This window comes from Schistocerca nitens, chromosome 6 (genome assembly GCF_023898315.1).
Source record: "Schistocerca nitens isolate TAMUIC-IGC-003100 chromosome 6, iqSchNite1.1, whole genome shotgun sequence".
NCBI classification, from domain to species: domain Eukaryota; kingdom Metazoa; phylum Arthropoda; class Insecta; order Orthoptera; family Acrididae; genus Schistocerca; species Schistocerca nitens.
Window position 1 is genome coordinate 367384919 of NC_064619.1, and position 25329 is coordinate 367410247.

At 43.4% G+C, this 25329-nt stretch overlaps 1 protein-coding gene across 1 annotated transcript in view; it reads right to left on the reverse strand.

The window, feature by feature from the left end:
* LOC126263364 (dynein axonemal heavy chain 10) overlaps positions 1 to 25329 on the reverse strand; it is a 1742213-nt gene that overhangs the window by 1311477 nt on the left and 405407 nt on the right. Inside the window, exon 17 of the mRNA XM_049960456.1 lies at positions 23170 to 23436. Coding sequence (XP_049816413.1) covers positions 23170 to 23436 — 267 coding nt within the window. The remainder of the gene's footprint in view (positions 1 to 23169; positions 23437 to 25329) is intronic.

Below are 25329 nucleotides of genomic sequence, written 5' to 3' on the forward strand. Positions count from 1 at the left end.
TCTCTATATATATATATATATATATATATATATATATATATATATATATATATATATATATATATACACACACACTGCTGGAAATTGAAATAAGAACACCGTGAATTCATTGTCCCAGGAAGGGGAAACTTTATTGACACATTCCTGGGGTCAGATACATCACATGATCACACTGACAGAACCACAGGCACATAGACACAGGCAACAGAGCATGCACAATGTCGGCACTAGCACAGTGTATATCCACCTTTCGCAGCAATGCAGGCTGCTATTCTCCCATGGAGACGATCGTAGAGATGCTGGATGTAGTCCTGTGGAACGGCTTGCCTTGCCATTTCCACCTGGTGCCTCAGTTGGACCAGCGTTCGTGCTGGACGTGCAGACCGTGTGAGACGACGCTTCATCCAGTCCCAAACATGCTCAATGGGGGACAGATCCGGAGATCTTGCTGGCCAGGGTAGTTGACTTACACCTTCTAGAGCACGTTGGGTGGCATGGGATACATGCGGACGTGCATTGTCCTGTTGGAACATCAAGTTCCCTTGCCGGTCTAGGAATGGTAGAACGATGAGTTCGATGACGGTTTGGATGTGCCGTGCACTATTCAGTGTCCCCTCGACGATCACCAGTGGTGTACGGCCAGTGTAGGAGATCGCTCCCCACACCATGATGCCGGGTGTTGGCCCTGTGTGCCTCGGTCGTATGCAGTCCTGATTGTGGCGCTCACCTGCACGGCACCAAACACGCATACGACCATCATTGGCACCAAGGCAGAAGCGACTCTCATCGCTGAAGACGACACGTCTCCATTCGTCCCTCCATTCACGCCTGTCGCGACACCACTGGAGGCGGGCTGCACGATGTTGGGGCGTGAGCGGAAGACGGCCTAACGGTGTGCGGGACCGTAGCCCAGCTTCATGGAGACGGTTGCGAATGGTCCTTGCCGATACCCCAGGAGCAACAGTGTCCCTAATTTGCTGGGAAGTGGCGGTGTGGTCCCCTACGGCACTGCGTAGGATCCTATGGTCTTGGCGTGCATCCGTGCGTCACTGCGGTCCGGTCCCAGGTCGACGGACACGTGCACCTTCCGCCGACCACTGGCGACAACATCGATGTACTGTGGAGACCTCACGCCCCACGTGTTGAGCAATTTGGCGGTACGTCCACCCGGCCTCCCGCATGCCCACTATACGCCCTCACTCAAAGTCCGTCAACTGCACATACGGTTCACGTCCACGCTGTCGCGGCATGCTACCAGTGTTAAAGACTGCGATGGAGCTCCGTATGCCATGGCAAACTGACTGACACTGACGGCGGCGGTGCACAAATGCTGCGCAGCTAGCGCCATTCGACGGCCAACACCGCGGTTAATGGTGTGTCCGCTGTGCCGTGCGTGTGATCATTGCTTGTACAGCCCTCTCGCAATGTCCGGAGCAAGTATGGTGGGTCTGACACACCGGTGTCAATGTGTTCTTTTTTCCATTTCCAGGAGTGTATATATATATATATATATATATATATATATATATATATATATATATATATATATATATATATATATATATATATATATATTTGTGTGTCTATCGACCTGCCAGTGCTTTCGTATGGTAAGTCACATCATCTTTGTTTTTAGATATATTTTTCCTACGTGGAATGTTTCCCTCTATATATATATATATATATATATATATATATATATATATATATATAGAGAGAGAGAGAGAGAGAGAGAGAGAGAGAGAGAGAGGGAGGGAAGGAGACATTCCACGTGGGAAAAAATATATCTAAATACAAAGATGATGTGACTTACCAAACGAAAGCGCTGGCACGTCGATAGACACACAAACAAACACAAACATACACACAAAATTCTGGCTTTCGCAACCAACGGTTGCCTCGTCAGGAAAGAGGGAAGGAGAGGGAAAGACGAAAGGATTTGGGCTTTAAGGGAGAGGGTAAGGAGTCATTCCAATCCCGGGAGCGGAAAGACTTACCTTGTTGTTGTTGTTGTGGTCTTCAGTCCTGAGCCTGGTTTGATGCAGCGCTCCATGCCACTCTATCCTGTGCAAGCTTCTTCATCTCCCAGTACCTACTGCAACCTACATCCTTCTGAATCTGTTTAGTGTATTCATCTCTTGGTCTCCCTCTACGATTTTTACCCTCCACGCTGCCCTCCAATACTAAATTGGTGATCCCTTGATGCCTCAGAACATGTCCTACCAACCGGTCCCGTCTTCTGGTCAAGTTGTGCCACAAACTTCTCTTCTCCCCAATCCTATTCAGTACTTCCTCATTAGTTATGTGATCTACCCATCTAATCTTCAGCATTCTTCTGTAGCACCACATTTCGAAAGCTTCTATTCTCTTCTTGTCTAAACTATTTATCGTCCATGTTTCACTTCCATACATGGCTACCCTCCATACAAATACTTTCAGAAATGACTTCCTGACACTTAAATCTATACTCGATGTTAACAAATTTCTCTTCTTCAGAAACGCTTTCCTTGCCATTGCCAGTCTACATTTTATATCCTCTCTACTACGAACATCATCAGTTATTTTGCTCCCCAAATAGCAAAACTCTTTTACTACTTTAAGTGTCTCATTTCCTAATCTAATTCCCTCAGCATCACCCGACTTAATTCGACTACATTCCATTATCCTCGTTTTGCTTTTGTTGATGTTCATCTTATATCCTCCTTTCAAGACACTGTCCATTCCATTCAACTGCTCTTCCAAGTCCTTTGCTGTCTCTGACAGAATTACAATGTCATCGGCGAACCTCAAAGTTTTTATTTCTTCTCCATGGATTTTAATACCTACTCCGAATTTTTCTTTTGTTTCCTTTACTGCTTGCTCAATATACAGGTTGAATAACATCGGGGAGAGGCTACAACCCTGTCTTACTCCCTTCCCAACCACTGCTTCCCTTTCATGCCCCTCGACTCTTATAACTGCCATCTGGTTTCTGTACAAATTGTAAATAGCCTTTCGCTCCCTGTATTTTACCCCTACCACCTTTAGAATTTGAAAGAGAGTATTCCAGTCAACATTGTCAAAAGCTTTCTCTAAGTCTACAAATGCTAGAAACGTAGGTTTGCCTTTCCTTAATCTTTCCTCTAAGATAAGTCGTAAGGTCAGTATTGCCTCACGTGTTCCAGTGTTTCTACGGAATCCAAACTGATCTTCCCCGAGGTTGGCTTCTATTAGTTTTTCCATTCTTCTGTAAAGAATTCGTGTTAGTATTTTGCAGCTGTGACTTATTAAACTGATAGTTCGGTAATTTTCACATCTGTCAACACCTGCTTTCTTTGGGATTGGAATTATTATATTCTTCTTGAAGTCTGAGGGTATTTCGCCTGTTTCATAGATCTTGCTCACAAGATGGTAGAGTTTTGTGAGGACTGGCTCTCCCAAGGCCGTCAGTAGTTCCAATGGAATGTTGTCTACTCCAGGGGCCTTGTTTCGACTCAGGTCTTTCAGTGCTCTGTCAAACTCTTCACGCAGTATCTTATCTCCCATTTCATCTTCATCTACATCCTCTTCCATTTCCATAATATTGTCCTCAAGTACACCGCCCTTGTATAGACCCTCTATATACTCCTTCCACCTTTCTGCTTTCTCTTTCTTGCTTAGAACTGGGTTTCCATCTGAGCTCTTGATATTCATACAAGTCGTTCTCTTATCTCCAAAGGTCTCTTTAATTTTCCTGTAGGCAGTATCTATCTTACCCCTAGTGAGATAAGCCTCTACATCCTTACATTTGTCCTCTAGCCATCCCTGCTTAGCCATTTTGCACTTCCTGTCGATCTCATTTTTGAGACGTTTGTATTCCTTTTTGCCTGCTTCATTTACTGCATTTTTATATTTTCTCCTTTCATCAATTAAATTCAATATTTCTTCTGTTACCCAAGGATTTCTACTAGACCTCGTCTTTTTACCTACTTGATCCTCTGCTGCCTTCACTACTTCATCCCTCAGAGCTACCCATTCTTCTTCTACTGTATTTCTTTCCCCCATCCCTGTCAATTGTTCCCTTATGCTCTCCCTGAAACTCTGTACAACCTCTGGTTCTTTCAGTTTATCCAGGTCCCATCTCATTAAATTCCCACCTTTTTGCAGTTTCTTCAGTTTTAATCTACAGTTCATAACCAATAGATTGTGGTCAGAGTCCACATCTGCCCCTGGAAATGTCTTACAATTTAAAACCTGGTTCCTAAATCTCTGTCTTACCATTATATAATCTATCTGATACCTTTTAGTATCTCCAGGGTTCTTCCATGTATACAACCTTCTTTCATGATTCTTAAACCAAGTGATAGCTATGATTAAGTTATGCTCTGTGCAAAATTCTACAAGGCGGCTTCCTCTTTCATTTCTTCCCCCCAATCCGTATTCACCTACCATTACTTACCTTAGGGGGAAAAAGGGACGGGTATACACTCGCACACACACACATATCCATCCACACATATACAGACACAAGCAGTCATATACAGAGGCAAAGAGGTTGGGCAGAGATGTCATATTACAAATGATTGAAACGATTTCATAAATTCACTGTAGCTCCATTCATTGACATATGGTCACGACATACTACAGATACGTAGAAAAACTCATAAAGTTTTGTTCGGCTGAAGCCGCACTTCAGGTTTCACATACACAGTCACAAGCAGACATTTGTAAAGGCAAAGAGTTTGGGCAGAGATGTCAGTCGAGGCGGAAGTACAGAGGCAAAGATGTTGTTGAATGACAGTGAGGTATGAGCGGCGGCAACTTGAAATTAGCAGAGGTTGTGGCCTGGCGGATAACGAGAAGAGAGGATATACTGAAGGGCAAGTTCCCATCTCCGGAGTTCTAACACGTTGGTGTTAGTGGGAAGTATCCAGAAAACCCGGATGGTGTAACACTGTGCCAAGATGTGCTGGCCGTGCACCAAGGCATGTTTAGCCACAGGGTGATCCTCATTACCAACAAACACTGTCTGCCTGTGTCCATTCATGCAAATGGACAGTTTGTTGCTGGTCATTCCCACATAGAAAGCTTCACAGTGTAGGCAGGTCAGTTGGTAAATCATGTGGGTGCTTTCACATGTGGCTCTGCCTTTGAACGTGTGCACCTTCCGGGTTTCAGGACTGGAGTAGGTGGTGGTCGGAGGGTGCATTGGACAGGTTTTACACCGGGGGCGGTTACAAGGGTAGGAGCTAGAGGGTAGGGAAGGTGGTTTGAGGATTTCATAGGGATGAACTAACAGGTTACGAAGGTTAGGTGGAAGGCAGAAACACACTCTTGGTGGAGTGGGGAGGATTTCGTGAAGGATGGATCTCATTTCAGGGCAGGATTTGAGGAAGTCGTATCCCTGATGGAGAGCCACATTCAGAGTCTGATCCAGTCCCGGAAAGTATCCTGTCACAAGTGGGGCACTTTTGGGGTTCTTCTGTGCGAGGTTCTGGGTTTGAGGAGATGAGGAAGTGGCTCTGGTTAATTGCTTCTGTACCAGGTCAGGAGGGTAGTTGCGGGATGCGACAGCTGTTTTCTGGTTGTTGGTGTAATGGTTCAAGGATTCCGGAATGGAGCAGATTCATTTGCCACGAAGACCTAGGGTGTAGGGAAGGGACCGTTTGATGTGTAATGGGTGGCAGCTGTCATAATGGAGGTACTGTTGTTTGTTGGTGGGTTTAATGTGGATGGACGTGTGAAGCTGGCCATTGGACAGATGGAGGTAAACGTCAAGGAAAGTGGCATGGGATTTAGAGCAGGACCAGGTGAATCTGATGGAACCAAAGGAGTTGAGGTTGGAGAGGAAATTCTGGAGTTCTTCACTGTGAGTCCAGATCATGAAGATGTCATCAATAAATCTGTACCAAACTTTGGGTTGGTAGGCCTGGGTAACCAAGAAGGCTTCTTCTAAGCGACCCATGAATAGGTTGGCTTATGAGGGGGCCATCCTGGTACCCATGGCTGTTCCCTTTAATTGTTGGTACGTCTGGCCTTCAAAAGTGAAGAAGTTGTGGGTCAGGATGAAGCTGGCTCAGGTAATGAGGAAAGAGGTTTTAGGTAGGGTGGCAGGTGATCGTCGTGAAAGGAAGTGCTCCATCACAGCGAGGTCCTGGACGTGCGTAATATTTGTGTATAAGGAAGTGGCATCAATGGTTACAAGGATGGTTTCCGGGGTAACAGACTGGGTAAGGATTCCAGGCGTTCGAGAAAGTGGTTGGTGTCTTTGATGAAGGATGGGAGACTGCATGTAATGGTCTGAAGGTGTTGATCTACATAGGCAGAGATACGTTCTGTGGGGGCTTGGTAACCAGCTACAATGGGGCGGCCGGGATGATTGGGTTTGTGAATTTTAGGAAGAAGGTAGAAGGTAGGGGTGTGGGGTGTTGGTGGGGTCAGGAGGTTGATGGAGTCAGGTGAAAGGTTTTGTAGGGGGCCTAAGGTTCTGAGGATTCCTTGAAGCTCCGCCTGTGATTACCTTGGCAAACTTTGTGTGTAGTGTTGTCTGAAAGCTGACGCAGTCCATTATCCACATACTCCCGACGATCAAGTACCACGGTCGTGGAACGCTTGTCCGCCGGAAGAATGACGATGGATCGGTCAGCCTTCAGATCATGGATAGTTTGGGCTTCAGCAGTGGTGATGTTGGGAGTAGGATTAAGGTTTTTTAAGAAGGATTGAGAGGCAAGGATGGAAGTCAGAAATTCCTGGAAGGTTTGGAGAGGGTGATTTTGAGGAAGAGGAGGTGAGTCCCACTGTGATGGAGGACGGAACTGTTCCAGGCAGGGTTCAATTTGGATAGTGTCTTGGGGAGTTGGATCATTAGGAGTAGGATTAGGATCATTTTTCTTCATGGCAAAGTGATATTTCCAGCAGAGAGTATGAGTGTAGGACAGTAAATCTTTGACGAGGGCTGTTTGGTTGAATCTGGGAGTGGGGCTGAAGGTGAGGCCTTTGGATAGGACAGAAGTTTCGGATTGGGAGAGAGGTTTGGAGGAAAGGTTAACTACTGAATTAGGGTGTTGTGGTTCCAGATTGTGTTGATTGGAATTTTGAGGTTTTGGAGGGAGTGGAGCTGGAAGTGGGAGATTGAGTAGATGGGAGAGACTGGGTCTGTGTGCAATGAGAGGAGGTTGAGGTTTGCAGGAAAAGTTGTGAAAGGTAAGCGAGTTGCCTTTCCGGAGGTGGGAAACCAGGAGATTGGATAGTTTTTTGAGATGGAGGGTGGCGTGCTGTTCTAATTTGCGGTTGGCCTGTAGGAGGATGCTCTGAACAGCCAGTATGGATGTGGGAGAGGAAAGATTGAGGACTTTTATTCTTTCTCTTTCCTGACGAAGCAACCGTTGGTTGCGAAAGCTAGAATTTTGTGTGTATGATTGTGTTTGTTTGCGTGTCTATCGACCTGCCAGCGCTTTTGTATGGTAAGTCACATCATCTAACATATAGGTATGATATGTTATGTTGTTATGGCTGATGTTATTTACATCATGATTATGTAAAAAATATCACACGATCAATCTGAGGAGGGAATATGTAGTGTTTCGAGATTTTCTGCATAAATTCTAGAACCACTCGGCCTACTACCATCTCGAACATACGATATTTTATATGTGAGAGTGGGATGCCAGAATCCTACCTACTGTGTGTCACATGTCTGTGTCTGCAGATTTGAAATGAGTTGTGAGCAGAAGGTAGATGCGGGGAACAAACGGCACTGACAAGTACTTGTCAGACAATCCATGGAAGTTCTAGTGAAAATATACCGTGGAACGCCTAGGTTATTCTGTGCTAATCATATCAGACCCCATTGTTATAAATAACAAGAACAATTGAGATTCTGAAGCCTTAAAAAAAACTTTTAACACAGTCTAGCTAGAGACAATACATGTTCACGATTTCTGTGGTTGTTTAACCAACTATGTTGTAAAAGTAGATAATTTGTGTCTAATGCGAGACAACATGGACGATTTACAAGAAGTTGAATATTTATGTGAGAAATAATCATTTTGTTCTTTAAGGAAGTTGAAATACACTGACAGTGAGTACCTACTTATTTTACAAGTAAGAGAGAGGGAGAGAGAGAGAGAGAGAGAGAGAGAGAGAGAGAGAGAGAGAGAGAGAGAGAGAGAGAGAGAGAGAGAGAGAGAGAGAGACCCGCATCATTCTTTGGAGAAGAGAAGTTTTTAGAGATTCGAGTAGCAGTCTAACGAGCAAAGAAGATCAGCTGAGCATTCACAAGTAAGTCGACTTGTGTAAAAGAAGTGGGAAGGTTGCAATCCAACTTCACACATTCTTGCTGTCAAAAACGTTAGAATATGTTTCAACAAGTAGACTCCATTTTTCCCTACCTCAGTTTCGAGCTCTGCAAAACTCTTCTAGGTCTGATAAAAATAGTTTTGGTGATGTGGAACTCCCTGCCTGATTTCTCTTTCAGTTCTTACTTACTTTTGCATTTAAGGGCTTCTCCAGTCTTCAGCAGTTGCCCTGTATTCCCATTTACCAGCTTTCACCATCATGGCAGTACGTCCCGTTAGCTGAGTGGTCAGCGTGACGGATTGCCATCCTACAGGCCTGGGTTCGATTTCGGCTGGGTCGGAGATTTTCTCCACTCAGGGACTGGGTGTTGTGTTGTCTTCATCTCATTTCATCCCCATCCAGCACGCAGGTCACCCAATGTGGCATCAAATGTAATAAGACCTGCACCAAGGGGCCTGACCTGCCCCGCAAGGGGTCTCCCGGCCAATGACGCCAAACACTCATTTCCATTTACCATCTGTAATTACCCCCACTTAATCTTGGCCATCCACACTTCATCCTTCCTGGAGATGACGCTTTCAGGATTGCTTTTGGCCATCCTTGTTCCATTTGCCATACTTGTTCATATCACTGAAGAACTCTATCCCCAGTTTTTTGCATTACTAGGTATTGTTCCTTATCCATCATCTCACTAATTTCCTCAGTTCTCGACTCTGTAATGGATATCTTAGCTGCCTTCCTTATTCAGTCCATCTCTACTGCCTATACTCTACTTCTCTGCCACTCTGACAGGGTCCATACTTCTGCACTGTATGTTAGTATACTTTCCATTACCGCCTGGAGAACAATCTTCTTTCTTTCTTTAGATACTGCCTTGCTTCATAGAACTCCATTTAGCATTATAACTGCTCCTCTAGCCTGCTGCTGCACCCTGCATTCCACATCTGCTTCACAGTTTCCCAAGGAATGGATAAACGATCAAAAGTATTTAAACTGCTTTACAGCTTTAATAGTTTCATACAGCAGTACTATATTCCTTCCGTCTCCTTCCACTACTAGATATTAATTCTAAACTCACCTTGTTCAAATGTTTCCATTAACTTATCATAAACCTGACATCCTCTCTACTTTGTGATATCAACACTTTATCATCAGCAAATAATAATGAGCAGAGAGTACTGTGGTGTCACAGCCAGACACCACACGTGCTAGGTGGTAGCTTAAATCGGCCGCGGTCCTGTAGTACATGTCGGACCCGCGTGTCGCCACTGTGTGATCGCAAACCTAGCGCCACCACAAGGCAGGTCTCGAGAGACTGACTCGAACTCTGCCCAGTTGTACGGACGACAGAGCTAGCGACTAGACATACGAAGCCTTTCTCTCTCATTAGCCGAGAGACAGAATAGCCTTCAGCTAAGTTAATGGCTACGAACTAGCAAGGCGCCATTAGCCTTACAGTGATTGTAATTAAAGTCTCCTTTGTGTGATGTACCACAATGAGTTATTAAAGATAAGTATTATATCAGCTACGTACTTTTCTTCATAGCATTAATTACGTATCCTGTTCCAGTACTTCACGCCCGTCTGCGTTAGTCTAGCGTGCATTAAGCCACCTCTATCTACAAGGTGTTGGCCCAGCTGCCGACACATCACATGGCAACGAGTCTACAAAGGCTCTTGTGTTTTACTTTGCCCTAATTTCTTTGTGTCATGGCTTCGCCACAATCTCCAGATGTCCTGTCCGAATTTTATCGCTTGCAGAATCAGCAGACGCAGGCGTTATTGGATGCTCTTGGACAGCTCGTCCAGGGTCAACGTGCGCTGCACACCGATGCGGCCGCCGCCGCTTCCTCGCTACCGCAGCCACAACATGCTGTTGCACCTCAATTCAGACCCTTTGATGCAACCCAAGAGACCTGGCAAGAATGGTCTCGCCAGTTTGACTTCCACCTAGCAGCCTACAGAATTCAAGGTAATGAGCGGCAGCCGTTTTTGCTTTCTTGTGTCGGTGTGTCCACCTACCGAGTGATAGTGAAGTTGTTTCCCCGGCGCGACGTAGCAACTCTGTCCTACGAAGAACTTTTGTCTGCTTTAGATGCCTATTTCAAGGAAACAGTAAATGTCGTTGCAAAAAGGTATACGTTCTTTCGTACAAAACGTACGGCCGGTCAGACTAATAGGGAGTGGGTTGCAACATTGCAAGGACTTACTAGGGAGTGTGCGTTTGAATGCGAATGTGGACTTCCTTATTCAGATACTATGGTGCGTGATGCAATAGCGCGGAACGTTTCTGATGTTCGCATACGGGAACAGATTTTGAAACTAGTTAATCCCTCCCTTCAACAAGTGATAGACATATTGGACAGGCAAGACACACTTGACTTTGCTCAGGACTCGTTTGAAACTTCGCCAGCAGTGTGTCACATTAACCGGCCCGCCGGGCCCGCTGCACGGGACGCTAGGCGGCCCTCGCGCCCGTCAGCGCAGCGGCAGCCTAGCTCACAAACACGTGCGCCGCGTAAGCAAGCTAATGCAGTGAAATCATGCCCGCGGTGTGCAACTAGACATTTGCGTGAAAATTGCTCGTCACGCCAAGCTATTTGCTTTTACTGTCATAAGAAAGGACATGTCCAAAGTGTTTGCCAGAAAAAGCTCAGATCAGACACTCACACCAATTCCAGGCCCTTTGCTTCGCGCCAGAATCGAACCAAGGAAACTCAGGCTCGTGAACCTTCGCCCATGGATATTCATGTAGTTCATTCCACCCCGTCCGGTGACAGTGTTCATTCCACAAACAGTGTGCGTCGCCGTCGACGGAAGTCCCGTCACGTCGCCCGTGATTCTGTCCCAGTGTCTGTTCCAGTTGCACAACACAGTCGCTTTTGTCGTCAGCACGACAATAAACTTTTTGTTGACTTAGACTTTGCAGGCAAAGTGATACCATTCCAGCTCGATACCGGAGCTGCAGTTTCATTGCTCAATCACGACACGTACAACCAACTGGGCAAACCTCCGTTGCGTGCCGCAAATGTTCAGCTCAATAGTTACTCAGGCCAGAAAATACCAGTGTTAGGACAGTGCAGCCTTCTTGCAACATACAAGGGACAAACAAAACTTGTGTCATTTTACGTTCTTCGTTCTTCTACTGCAGTGAACTTGTTTGGTTTAGATTTATTTCAGTTGTTTAATTTGTCTATAGTAAATCAGGTCCTCTCAGTGATTCAGACTGTGCCTTCCGCCAGTGTTTCTAGTCTATGTGAAGAATTTGCAGACATTTTTGCACCGGGCCTTGGTTGCGCTACGAACTATGCAGCACATTTGGAACTGAAAGAGAACGCGCAACCGACATTTTTCAGAGCGCGCAATGTTCCCCACGCATTGCGTGATGAGGTCGCAAGAACATTGCACGATTTAGAATCTCAAGGTGTAATTGAACGTGTGCAGGCTTCTCTCTGGGCCTCACCCTTAGTAATTTTGCCAAAACCTTCCGGAAAATTGAGACTTTGTGTGGACTTCAAGGCAACTGTGAATCCCCAACTTGTGACTGCAACTTTTCCTTTGCCCCGCCCGGAAGATCTTTTTGACAAACTGTGCCCGGGAAAATATTTTTCAAAGTTGGACCTAGCAGATGCGTACTTGCAAATACCTGTGGACGAAGAATCCCAGCGCGTCTTGGTGGTAAACACGCATCTTGGTTTGTATCGCTTCAAAAGACTGCCATTCGGGTGTGCGTCCGCACCTGCATTGTTTCAGCAATATTTACAAACTATTTGTGCGTCGGTCCCTACTGCTGCGAACTATCTGGACGACATTGTGATCTCCAGAAAGACAGAAGCCGAACATTTGCAAAATCTCAGAACATTATTTCAGGTCTTGCGACAAAATGGTCTTCGCTTGAGGAAGGACAAATGTGTGTTTTTTGCTCGGGATTTACCCTACCTGGGCCATGTAATAAATGCCCAGGGCATCCATCCGAGTCCAGACCACCTCCGTGCCATACTGGATTTGCCTTCACCGCAGAACTTGAAGCAACTACAGAGTGTGCTGGGTAAAATCCATTATTATCATAAATTTCTGCGCAATGCTTCTTCCATTTCAGCTCCGCTTCATCGCTTACGCCGTACAGGTGTTCCGTTCGTCTGGACGACGGAATGCGAACGCGCCTTTCGCCAGTTGAAATCAGCGTTACTTTCAAATACTTGCCTTACGCCGTTCGATCCCCAGAAACCCCTTTTGTTGATGGTAGATGCATCGGATTTCGGGATCGGTGCTGTGCTTGCGCACAAAGATGGATCGCATGATCGCCCTATTGCCTTTGCGTCAAAATTGCTCTCATCTGCGTAAAGAAATTATTCACAGATAGAGAAAGAGGCTTTAGCTCTCGTGTTTGGTGTTACTAAGTTTCATGATTTCTTGTATGGTCGTCACTTTACCGTCATCACGGACCACAAACCTTTGACATCGCTTTTTCATCCGAACAAGCCGGTACCTCCGCGTACGGCGCAGAAATTCATTCGCTGGTCTCTTTTCCTCTCGCAGTACCGCTACGATATCTTGTATCGGTCCACTGTTAAGCACGGAAACGCTGATGCGTTGTCCCGTTTGCCTGTTGCCGAGGATAAAGCATTCGATTCTTCCGAACTTGCTTGCATGTTCATTGATTCGGAAACCGATGACGTGGTCGAATCGTTTCCGATTGATTTTCGTCGTGTCGCTACAGCCACAGCTGCTGACCCTGTCCTTGCTCCCGTTTTGCGTTTTGTTGCTACGCAATGGCCCTTGTCAAAGTCACGGATCGCGGATCCGTTGGTTCGCCGATTTTTTGCTCACAAGGAGAGACTTTTTGTACGACGTGGTGTTTTGTTGTTGCGTTCTGATAATGATCAGTCCCGAGTCGTGGTCCCACGTTCGTTACAGTCCTCTGTCTTACGGCTTCTTCACCAAGGACATTGGGGTATAGTGTGTACGAAACAACTTGCTCGTCAGCACTGTACTTGGTTCGGAATCGATGCTGCGATTACGAATATGTGCTCCTCTTGCGTGGCGTGTGCCGAACAACAATCCGCACCGCCGCGGAAATTCTTTGCATGGCCGAAAGCCACTTCCCCTTGGCAACGCTTGCACATCGATTTTGCTGGTCCATTCTGGAATGCTCGTTGGTTGGTTGTGGTCGATGCTTTCAGTAATTTTCCTTTTGTTGTCCGGAGGTCTACCACGACGTCTTCTGCCACAATCCAAGCCTTGTCTGTTATCTTTTGCATTGAGGGTCTTCCGCAGACTATTGTTTCCGACAATGGCCCACAATTCATGTCTGCAGAATTTCAGTCCTTCTGCAAGGCCAATGGTACTCAACATCTGACGTCCGCGCCGTTTTCGCCTCAGTCCAACGGTGCCGCGGAACGATTGGTCCGGACTTTCAAGTCACAGATGTTGAAATTGAAAGAGTCGCATTCTCGGGAGGACGCATTATTGCTCTTTTTGTCCTCGTATCGCTCTCAGCCCCGCGATGGTCGCTTGCCGGCTGAGTTGCTCCATGGTCGTTCTCATCGAACCTTGATGTCTTTGCTGCATCCGCCGCATCAGGTTCCTGTGCTGCGCCAGACTCCTGCTTTTGCTCCTGGCGACGTTGTCTATTATCGCGCCTATTGCGGTTCACGGCATTGGCTCGCGGGGCGCATTCTTCGCTGCCTCGGCCGCGCGATGTATTTGGTTTTGGGGGCCTCTGGTGAAGTGCGTCGGCATCTCAATCAGCTGCGCCTCTGTCGTCGCCCGGGTTCTGCCGCTCCCCGTCTGCTTTCAGCGACGGAGCCGTCCGGTCAGCACCCTGGGGACCCATCTACTGGCTCGCCTCATCCCCAGGTGTTACCGACGCTGCCTTCCATTCTGCCTCATGGCGTCGCGCCGCCGCCGCAGCCGCCTCCGGCGCCGCCTGCAGTGGACGCTTCGCTGCAGCCGCCACGCGCCTCCCTGGGTCACGCGCCGCCGATCGCTTCCCATTACCAGCTGTCCTCCGCCATGGAACTCTTGCCCGCTCCGGACCAGATGTCGTCATCGCGCGTCGGATTCTCCGACCACATGGAGGTCGACCCTTCGGCCCCTCCTGTCTCTTTACGGGCGCATACACCGCATGTTGACGTGCACCCTGGACTAGGTTTTCAGGCGTTTCCTAGCTCCCCTCGGACCGAATGGCCGGGTGCGGGTGGCACAGCCTCGCCTGTTGTTAGGCTCCCCACCTCATCGCATACGTCAACATGGGGTCCTCCCCACGGCGGGCGGAAGCCTTATCTCACGACCGTTCGCCGATTTGCGGGGGAGGAATGTGGTGTCACCGCCAGACACCACACGTGCTAGGTGGTAGCTTAAATCGGCCGCGGTCCTGTAGTACATGTCGGACCCGCGTGTCGCCACTGTGTGATCGCAAACCTAGCGCCACCACAAGGCAGGTCTCGAGAGACTGACTCGAACTCTGCCCAGTTGTACGGACGACAGAGCTAGCGACTAGACATACGAAGCCTTTCTCTCTCATTAGCCGAGAGACAGAATAGCCTTCAGCTAAGTTAATGGCTACGAACTAGCAAGGTGCCATTAGCCTTACAGTGATTGTAATTAAAGTCTCCTTTGTGCGATGTACCACAATGAGTTATTAAAGATAAGTATTATATCAGCTACGTACTTTTCTTCATAGCATTAATTACGTATCCTGTTCCAGTACTTCACGCCCGTCTGCGTTAGTCTAGCGTGCATTAAGCCACCTCTATCTACAAGGTGTTGGCCCAGCTGCCGACACATCAAGTACCATGCTGGAAAGGAATTCCCATACCTCCACATGACTGATTCCACCATTCCAATACATGCTGTGTATATATTTTAAATAGGGATGGCGACCTACTGCAGCCCTTTCTAAGGCTTTTTGATGTTTGGAATGCCTCACTAAACTTTCTCCCTTCTTTAACTGGTGTGTACAATTGGTGGTATATTCTCCAAATTAGGGAATCTGTTTTGCTTCAACAACTATATACAGCTCCATTTCCCAATGTGCATTGATGGGTACAGAATTGTGTGCTTTTTCTAAATCCACAAATACCAGGTGTACTTCCTGACTCTTAGAATCTGCCTCCTCAATTGTTTGTCTATTTTCAGTAAGCAAAACTGGCACGTTTGGGAGACTGAGAATTTGTATTTCACGATAATGATGTCTCTTCTCACTCAATGGGAGACTGTGTGGTGCGCAATGTCCAGTCACAGAATAATCGGTGCAATATTCCTTGTTCACAGGATGACTCTGAACGGTAAATGAAAGTTTAGGAAAAGATTTCACCCCCCATTATCCAAAGTGCATGATTTTGGCAAGATGTGGTTCATGCAAGACAGAGCTCAACTCCATCAAAGCAGGAGAGTGTTTGATGTCCTGGAGGAGCCCTTTGGGAACTGCATTCTGGCTCTCGGGTATCCAGAGGCCACTGGCATGGGCCTTGATTGGCCACCATATGCTTTAGATCCGAACAAATGCAACTACTTTTTGTGGGGCTATATTAAAGACAAGATGTACAGCAATAACACCAAAACCACTGCTGAGCTGAAAACAGCCGTTAAGGATGTCATCAACAGCATCAATATAGCGAAACTTCAGCAGATCATGCAGAATTTCGCTATTCATCTGTTCCACATCGTCTCCGATGATGGGAGGCATTTCGAACGTGTCATAACCTAAATCCTAATATCCATAGTGATGTTTACATGTTGAATAAAGTGTGTGGACACCATAGTTTGTAACTAATTAACTTTTTTTTTTCTATGTGGTTCAACAATTGTCACCTAGCATGTATAACGACACCACTCTCTTGGTATTTCCTCTCGCCCCACAATCTGACTGAACAATAGTTTCACCATTTTAGGGGGCCTATATTTCTACAGTTCCATCCCAGCTCCTTGCAGTCCACATTCCTTTCCATTTCTTGGCTTTTTCGGCATCTCTTTTACTTCTTCCTCTAGTATAGGTTCTGTAGTACCTAATGTACTGCTTTTGTTGTAGACTTCAATCATGTGGTCTCTTTTTTTACTATCAGAAATTCTTCAAAGTGCTTTTTCCACTGTCCAATAGATATATATCATATTGTGGGTGCAGCATTGCCAGCCATTTTTATCTTCCTTATCATCCTCCATGCCTCCGCTGATCTCCTATATCCAAATTCCCATCCCTCTTCCTTACACTTTCTTGTTAATTTCTTGGCCATCTTTTTTTATATACCTTGTACCTATTCCAGTTCTCTTTATTCCTGGAGCTTAACAATATGTGACACAGTTTCTTCTTTTCTTGAGCCACCTCCAATAATTCTCTGGTAATCCATTCAGTTCTTACTCTTCTCTCCCTTTTCCTTTACAAAGCCTCCACCAATGCTACCTTCCTGACTGCTTCAGGAAAATTTATAGCTCATTAGCACTCCAGTCCTCCTCCACACCATCCAATCTTGATTTAATTTTTACTGATAAAATTTTTCACACTTTCTTCTCATAGCAGATGCTTCCTGAATTTTGGTTTCTCAATAGTTCTACTCCCAGCGTCCTCCTCTTTCTTTCTCCTCCTGTTCTACCTTGGTCTTAATGAGATGTTACTATACAATGATTGGACACACTCTGTTTCATTTTTTTATCCTTACATATTGCTCCTTAATTACTTGCTGCCTCAAAACTATTACATAGTCTGTGACTGATGTTAGGTTGACAGATTGACCTGTGTAATGATGTATTTCTGTGTGCTGGAACTGGCCATTTGTAACAGTGCACTTCTCAACAGAAGTTAATCAACCTCCTTCCATTAACATTTTTTACATTGTCTGCCCATGATCGTACAATGTCTCATTTAATCTTTTCCCACTTCATTTAAGTCTCACATTATTAACAATTCATATCCATCTGATCAGTCATCACCCACAGCTTGTAAGTCATTGAGGAAATCCCTCTTCTTCTCATCAGGCGCATCTTCATTAGGGTCACACACTCCATGTAACACTAATTTTATTTGATGGATTTTTAATGTTACACTGATTATCCTTTAATTCACTACCTTCCAATTAATTATTCCTTGTTTTCATTTTCTTTTTATATGAAATGATACTCCTGATTATGCTCTTTCAGCTGTTTTTTTCATTCCATGCAGTCTCCAATTATTTCTTGCCCAGTTCCTTTCTTTTTCATTGATCTTATTACCAGGTTATACATTTTCAGTACTTCCATTTCTTTAATTATGTTGTCAGTTTTTCCTGCTAACCTCTGTACATTCCATGTTCCACAAATCAGAGTCCTTGTTCTTAACCAGAGTTGATGCTTTTAGATCTGTCCAGCCTTTTTATTTTGTTTGGGAAATGAAGCAAAACCTGTTTTTACTGGGGTGGGATGCTAATTCCCTGCTGAACACCCACCAACCTGGAGGACTGGGATTTTTTTTTTCATATTTTACTCGCCAAGGGAGGCTGTCTTCACTATGGCAATTTAAGTTAATAATTTCCTGGTAATGCTTAACAAGGGCTATAGCATGACTGTTATCAATTTTTCTTTATACTAAATGCTGTAGTAAAGTTTTTGTAGAATGTAAATACTTCAGGATTAAAGAAGACCACTTGCCAAAAGGTTTTGTTTGAGAAATGTTGAGTTGTCAATATGCACACACAATAGAAGGTGGGTATGCTACATACCTTTGCCCCTAACAAGCTACTAGACTGATAGTGCCAATGCTATTTTATGGCTGGTGTGCTGGCAGTGGTAGGGGTAGTGCTGGGTGGGGTTGCATGAGTATAGGGAGATAGGGAGAGGTAGGCGAGAGGCAGGGGAGAGGGACTGGTGGTGGCTAGTGGCCAGAGGGAGGTCAGTTTGCTAGCTAGGAATGCAGGAAGGAGGGGCGGTAGGTATAGTTGTAGCGACCAGTGAAAAGCAGCATAGACTGAAGGCAACCTGGGGACATGAATTGGGAGGAGGTGAGAGGGCAGAAGGGGAAACTGTTGGGTGATGGGTGTAGTGACAGTTAATGTGTATTTCAGAATAAGAGCACTCAGCGACATCCAACGAACTTTACACATAATTTATAACCTTTTCTAAACTTTACTCACTTACAGGCTTAACATCAAATATTTAACACATTAACTCATTTATCAATCAAGTAATCAGCCATTTGAGGCTGTTTTTTATACATGAGAGATTGACCCTTTTGAGAATCAGGGTTTACTGGTGATTTTGCTACTCATTGAGTTGATAGCTTCATTCCCAAACTATTTATGTTCAATGCTATACTAAGACATCATTCCACTTATAGTGTGTTTAGCCATTTCCTCTTCCTTAAAAACTGCCTGACAAAACAAAATTAAGCACCCAGAAAACATAGTCATACTTAAATGTAACTTAGTACACAAACATAACATCAGCAAGTATGTAAATAATTAGAACTGCAATTATCTGTGGCACATGTAGTGACCATCAGAGTGCATTAGAATTGTTTGTGTTTAGTGTTGTCACCAGACCTGGTAGAGGTATAAAGGGTGAGAACAGTATCAGATGTTGAGTGGTCACTGTGAAGAACATGGAGAGGTCACATACTTGTGTTGTCAGCACCTGATGGAGTTTGAAAGAGGCCTTATCGAGTGTCTCCATTTGGGTAAATGGTTGAATCATACAACATCATAATTCCTGAATAGTGAGGCATTCAGATGTAACATTGGTACAATGTTGGACTGCACGGCAACATGAAAGCAGACATATTTGATGTCCAGATTCTGATAGGCCACTTCTGACTACTACAAAGTAAGATCATGATATTGTACACAAAGCATATAGCAACCCCTTCACATCTGCAACTGCCATCCAAGCACAAGTAATTGACTCCCTCAATACTTTGTGTCATCCTGCACCATCCACTGGAGACTAACAGCAGCCATACTAGGGAATTGTCATCCCATGTGTAGGTTGCTGTTAACATGACAACACAATCAACTATATTTGGAGTAGTGTTGTGACTGTATAGCAAGGTTGCTGATGAATCATAGTGCATTATTTACAGTGATGAATCACAGTTCTGTATTAAACTGAAGCAGCAGTGAGTATGGTGACAAACTGGGGAGAGGTCCCATTCTTCTAATGTTTTGGAGAGGTACAACAGTGTTACTCCTGGCATCGTGGTGTGGGCAGGCAATAGTAAGACTTCAGGACACGGCTGGTAGTAATTGAGGAACTCTGATGACACAGTGGTACATCACAGACATTCTGTATCCACACGTGTGACCTCTCATGTGATAGGATCGTGGTGCGACTTTTCAGCAGGACAATGCTTGTCCACACATGGCATGTGTCTCTATGAACTGTCTGTGGGAGGCTGAAGCACTCCCATGGCCTGAAATATACCAATATCTATCCCCTGTAAAACATGTGTCAGACCAACTCACATTGGTAGAATCCAAGGTGTCGCGTAGAAGTTACAACAGATATGGGCCAGCTTGCCTCAAGAGAGGATACAAGAGCTTCTCAACTGAATCAATTTAGGCATTCAGCGCAGAGGGAGTGTAATGTGACTGATGACTTCATTCATACTGGAAAGTTCTTTGAAAATTTGACTCAAATTTGCAATTATTGAAAGAAAATCACATACCCTCTCAATTGGTGAACTTTCACTTCATTTTCTGCATCCCTTCTGGCTGCTTCAATTTTTTGTCAGGAAGCATTTTGTTCAGTTTCTGTGACTTCTGTATGATGTTATGCTTAGCACATTGGTAGAAGAATCTTTCTGTTTCGTATCATGATCTGGTGCATTCATCTTTCTTACTGAATAAGCTGCTTATGTTTTGATGTTGAAAATGTGTTATGGCTGTTACCCTTTTTGCTGTCAAACCTGCTATTTATTATTTTTCTACGAGTTGTTGCTAGCATGTTTGTTGTTATTTGGCAGCTCTGTCATTCAAAAACATTTACCCTGAAAAGGCCTAGTGAAAATATTGGAAACCATGGGAAATCATGAATTCCACAATACCTCAGTTTTCTTTCTCTAGTCACTCTCCTTTGCCCTGTTTGAATATACATAAAATATGAATGACCATGTCATTCTCCTCAATAGCAACCCATTAAGGTCACTTCTGTAGAGAGCCTATAAAAATTTGTAAGCACAGTAATAGTTAAAACAATAAAGAAAAAAAAATTAAGAATAAATGAAGTGTAGGTGCAGTAATTAAATTAAACTTTATGAAAGTGATATAAATTATATATCACAGAATCGGAAACCGTCAATGGTGGATTGTTAGTTAAAAAGTGATTGTTTGTGTGATGATCAGGAATCTTTCAAAGTAATCACACTGCTTCATTTGGGAATGAAAATAAATAAAGCAAGATAAATGAAACACTAAAAATAAATGATAACATTGAGAAATACGGCAATACTTTGAATCAGAAAGTAAAAAAATAAATATGTGTAAAATCTACAAAATGCAAAATAGAAGTCAAGTTGCTTGCCAGCTAAGCAACTCAATACTTTCTGGTAAGTGTACAAACCACACTCTGCCAAAATTTAGTACACTATTATGGTGGCACTTCCTGACATCACTGAATGGGGGCTCATCTTTACTGGACAGGGAGCTGCAAATGAGGAAATATACCCACCCAGAGGCAATCAAGAATTATTGTGGCCTATCTAAGTAAACTGAAGAATAAATCATGATTAAGTGGGTGTTTTGGCCAATCAGAGCTTATTCTGCCACATAACCACTCCCTTTCCCCATGTCTCCATTTTTCTCCTTTCCAACTTCAGCATTACAGAACATAAGGAGATTATATGTTCAGTCACATTAGTTTTCTCACAAGCTAGTATCAATGACTGTATCTGCTGCAGCAGTCATTTTGTAAGTGTGAATCATTCCTGTGTGTCCCCATACCCAGCAGCACATTACTTCTTTATACTGTTTTTAGCTACTGTAAAATTCTGTAATATGGGTCATTTTATAAGTAACCCTTTTAGACAGACTAAATTGCAAAGATCCAAATGCCATATGAATTCTTTGTGCACATATAATGTGCTGAGTTACTACTGTGTTTGGAAAGTACTCCTCTGAAAGAAGGTAAAAAAATGGGGACATGTATGGTCGATGCAAATAGATAGAACTTTATGGGAACTGGTTCTTGGGTGAGTTGCAAGACTAAATTGAATTTTGAATAAAGTACAAATGCTGGCATATAACAGTGTACTTTTCATTACACAGTAAAATATAAAATACAGTGAAACATTGCACATGAGACTCATAGGGACAAACAACTGTACTGTAAGTAGCTGCACATATACCAGGGGGGAGTGGGGGCAGGAATCTGCCTAATGTGATCTTTAGCTGTAACATCAGATTAACCTAAGAAAATTAAGCTTTCTGTAATAAATCAAATCTACTTCACAATAATTAAAGAAATGCATGCTTTAACATAATGCAGATTCTTTCCAAGTCTCCACATTGCACTGTTGAATTTGACTATGAACAGCACCTGTACAATGTCCTTAATATGTTACATGGGTCAGTCATGATATAAACAGTGTTCTGTATAGTTGTAACTGCATTATGTCAGAGCTAAGTAAATTTGAACATGGGGAAATTGTTGATGCTGTATGGTGGGTGTTTCCATAACCAACATAGCCAAAAGAATTGGTGACTGAAGAGGCACCAGATCAAAGATTCATATTGCATATAGGACAAAATATAATCCACTAAGTCACAACACAGAAAAATGTGTGTGTTGAATGATCACAACAGTTAAACATGATTGTGACAAAAAAATAAGAGGACAACAGCTTGCAAAAGTCACCTTAGAACTGAATGTCACATACACGAACCCTGTCTGTGTCAACACAATGCACAGGGTGCTCCATAAGCAGGAAATTGCAGGGTGAGCTGGAATTCCAGAATCACACATCAGTGATGCAAATACCCGTAGCAAGAAAACTTGGTGCCAAAGCCATAACATTGGACTCTGAAGCGATGGAAGGAAGTAATTTGGTTGGATGAGTCTTGTGTCACACAGTTCCCAACTTCTGGCCAAGTTTAAGTCCCAAGAGTGAAACATGGCAGTGGTTTGATGATGATTTGGGCAGTCATATCATGGTATTTCATGGGTCCTAGGGTTGCTCTGCAATGCCACCTTACTACCAAGGATTATGTACATTGATGGTACAATGTTTTGTTCCCCAATGCTTATGTGGTTTCCCAAGACAACATGACTCCTGTTCACAAAACTAGCATCATATGTAACTGGTTTTGTGAGCATGAGGAGGAATTGTTGCCTCTCTCCTGGTCACTACAGTCATCAGAATTCAATATTATTGAGCCTTAGTGGTCCACTTTGTATAGCATGGTAGGTAATTACCATCCACCTATATCAGCAGTACCTGAACTTGCCACAACTTTGCAGGAAGAGTGGTATAAGATTACCCTGCAAATCGTGCAAAGATTACCATCCAATCTGAGATGACTGAAGGCTGCTTTAAATAACAACAGGTTTTCCACACCATATTAGGCATGGTAATGTGTTCTCTTTTTGGTATTTCCATATTTTTGTCCTCCTCCTACATATTCCTAATGAGGAAAATCTCAGTAACTGTAAATACAGATACACTACAGAAAATGTACTATGGCCTGATTTGCCTATATTATTATCTGCTATAGCAGGTTATCGTCTCTAAACTATAACGCATCCTGGCAATCAATTAAAAAATTAGCACATGAGAAACACAACATTGCATATTCTACTACTGTAAAATAATATTTGTACTGTGTTTATAAAAGGAAGATTTCTAAAAATTGTAACACTTTTTGAACACTTGATCAAAACCATCACTGATAACAATGATTACACCAAGTGCTATCTATGTATGTAATTAGTTAATAAATAAATATACTTTACCTTACAGGTAAGCCTTTCAACAGTATCAGGATCTGACATGTCAGGCAAAGTGGCTTGGAATAAGTTGTAACTCTCAAGTTGCTGAGTGCGTACACGCAGTTCATTGCCAACTTTCCGCACTTGGTACACCATTGATTCAAGCGTGCGCAAAGCACTCTGACAATCATCTGCATACTGTGGTATGCCCAATGACATCCAGTTTAGACGGACTGCCCCAGGCAGTATGTGACTTTCAGCTTCATGTAGATGGTCTCGAAGAAAATGCACCTAGCAAAAAGTTATTTATGGTCTCCAAATTTCTCTCTCCTAATCCATAAACAAATACTCTACTGTATGACATACAGATAGTCAAATACAAAAACATAGAAAACATCTAAAAAGTAACATGGTCACTTGGCAGATTTTGTGTTCAGCTGAAATAAAGTCAGTGCACAAACTTAACATAGGCAGTTTAATCACTAAACTGTAGTATTTTAATATGGTGTTGCAATGGAATAAGCATTCTGATAATCAAGTAAAAAACACACATTCTGTTCTCTGCCATAAATACAATATGAGACATCATGACAGGATGTATAGTCACTACAGTTCTGTCCTCTTTTGTCCAATAATAGGATATCAAGGTCCACTGTCGATCTGTAGTAAATGAAACAGACTTCCATAAAAATCAATGAACGCTTGTTTAGCATCAGGGATGTGCTTCACAATACCTGCTAAATAGACTTTTTATGGGGTTACAACAATGTTATAATTCCCATAAAATCACTCACGTTTTTCAAATTATGCAAATGAGGAACTGTAACTGTTACATCCAGAAAAGCCAATCAGGTGATCAGATCAACTGTAATTTCAGTAAAGCCAATGCTCTTGATTCAATAAAACACAAAAATACTAAAAACTAAGGGCCATTTCCCCTATACATCTAGAGAAACATATGTCCTTCTTATGATTAGCTGGAGCAACAGTCAATGATAAATGACATCTGGCTTTTATCTCATGATAAATATCAACAGATTCACTGTTAATGATCACATGATAAGCTACATGATAAGTGGCACACCAAATGTCATAACACTGCTTAGAAGCAATGAAAAAAGCATGTCAAATTTAAAAGAATACAAATTTCTCATGATTGGCGAAGTTTTACAGAAGCTAGAAATTTTACCTGAACTTCAATGTGAGATGCTTTTAAAAGTTTCCCCAATGAAACTCTTGCCTCGAAATCTGGCAAAAACTCAAAGAGATTCTGGTTGTACATAAAGTACACCAGCAGTAAGACACAAATAACATCTACATCTATGCTCCAAAAACCTCCATGAAGTGCATGGTAGAGGGTATGTCCTATTGTATCAGTTATTAGGATTTCTCCCTGTTTCAATCACATATGGAGCATGGGAAGAATGATTGATTGAATGCCTCTGTGCATGCAGTAATTATTCTAATTTTATGCTCACCATCCCTATGTGAGCAATACTTAAGTGGTTGTAGTATATCCATAGAGTAATTATTTAAATCTGGTTCTTGAAACTTTGTTAACAACTTTCTCAGGATATTTTATGTCTGTCTTCAAACGTCAGACTGTTCAGTTCCTTCATTATCTCTGTGAAACTCTCCAATGGCTTAAACAAACCTATGACCATCTGTGCTACACTTCTCTGTATACATTCAATATCCCCTGTTAGTCCTATCTAGTATGAGTCCCACACACTTGGACAATATTCTAAGGATGCATTGCACGAGTGATTTGTAAACAATCTCTTTTGTAGACTGATCGCACTTCACCAGTATTCTACCAATAAACCAAAGTGTACCACATGCTTTACCCATGACTGAACCTAAGTGATCATTCCATTGCATATCCCTACAAAGTGTTACAACCAGGTACATGTATGAATTGGCAATTCCCACAGTGACTCATTGATATTATAGTCATAGGATACTACATTTAGACCAAATTGCCAATCTCTGCACCATGTTGAAATCTTATCAAGATCTGACTGAATGTTTGTTCAGCTTCTCTCAGATAGTACTTCATTATACACAACTGCATCATCTGCAAAAAGCCTGATTTTATTATTAGTATTGTGTACAAAGTCATTAATATACAAGATGAACAACAAGGGTCCCAACACACTTCCCTGGGGCGCACACAAAGTTACT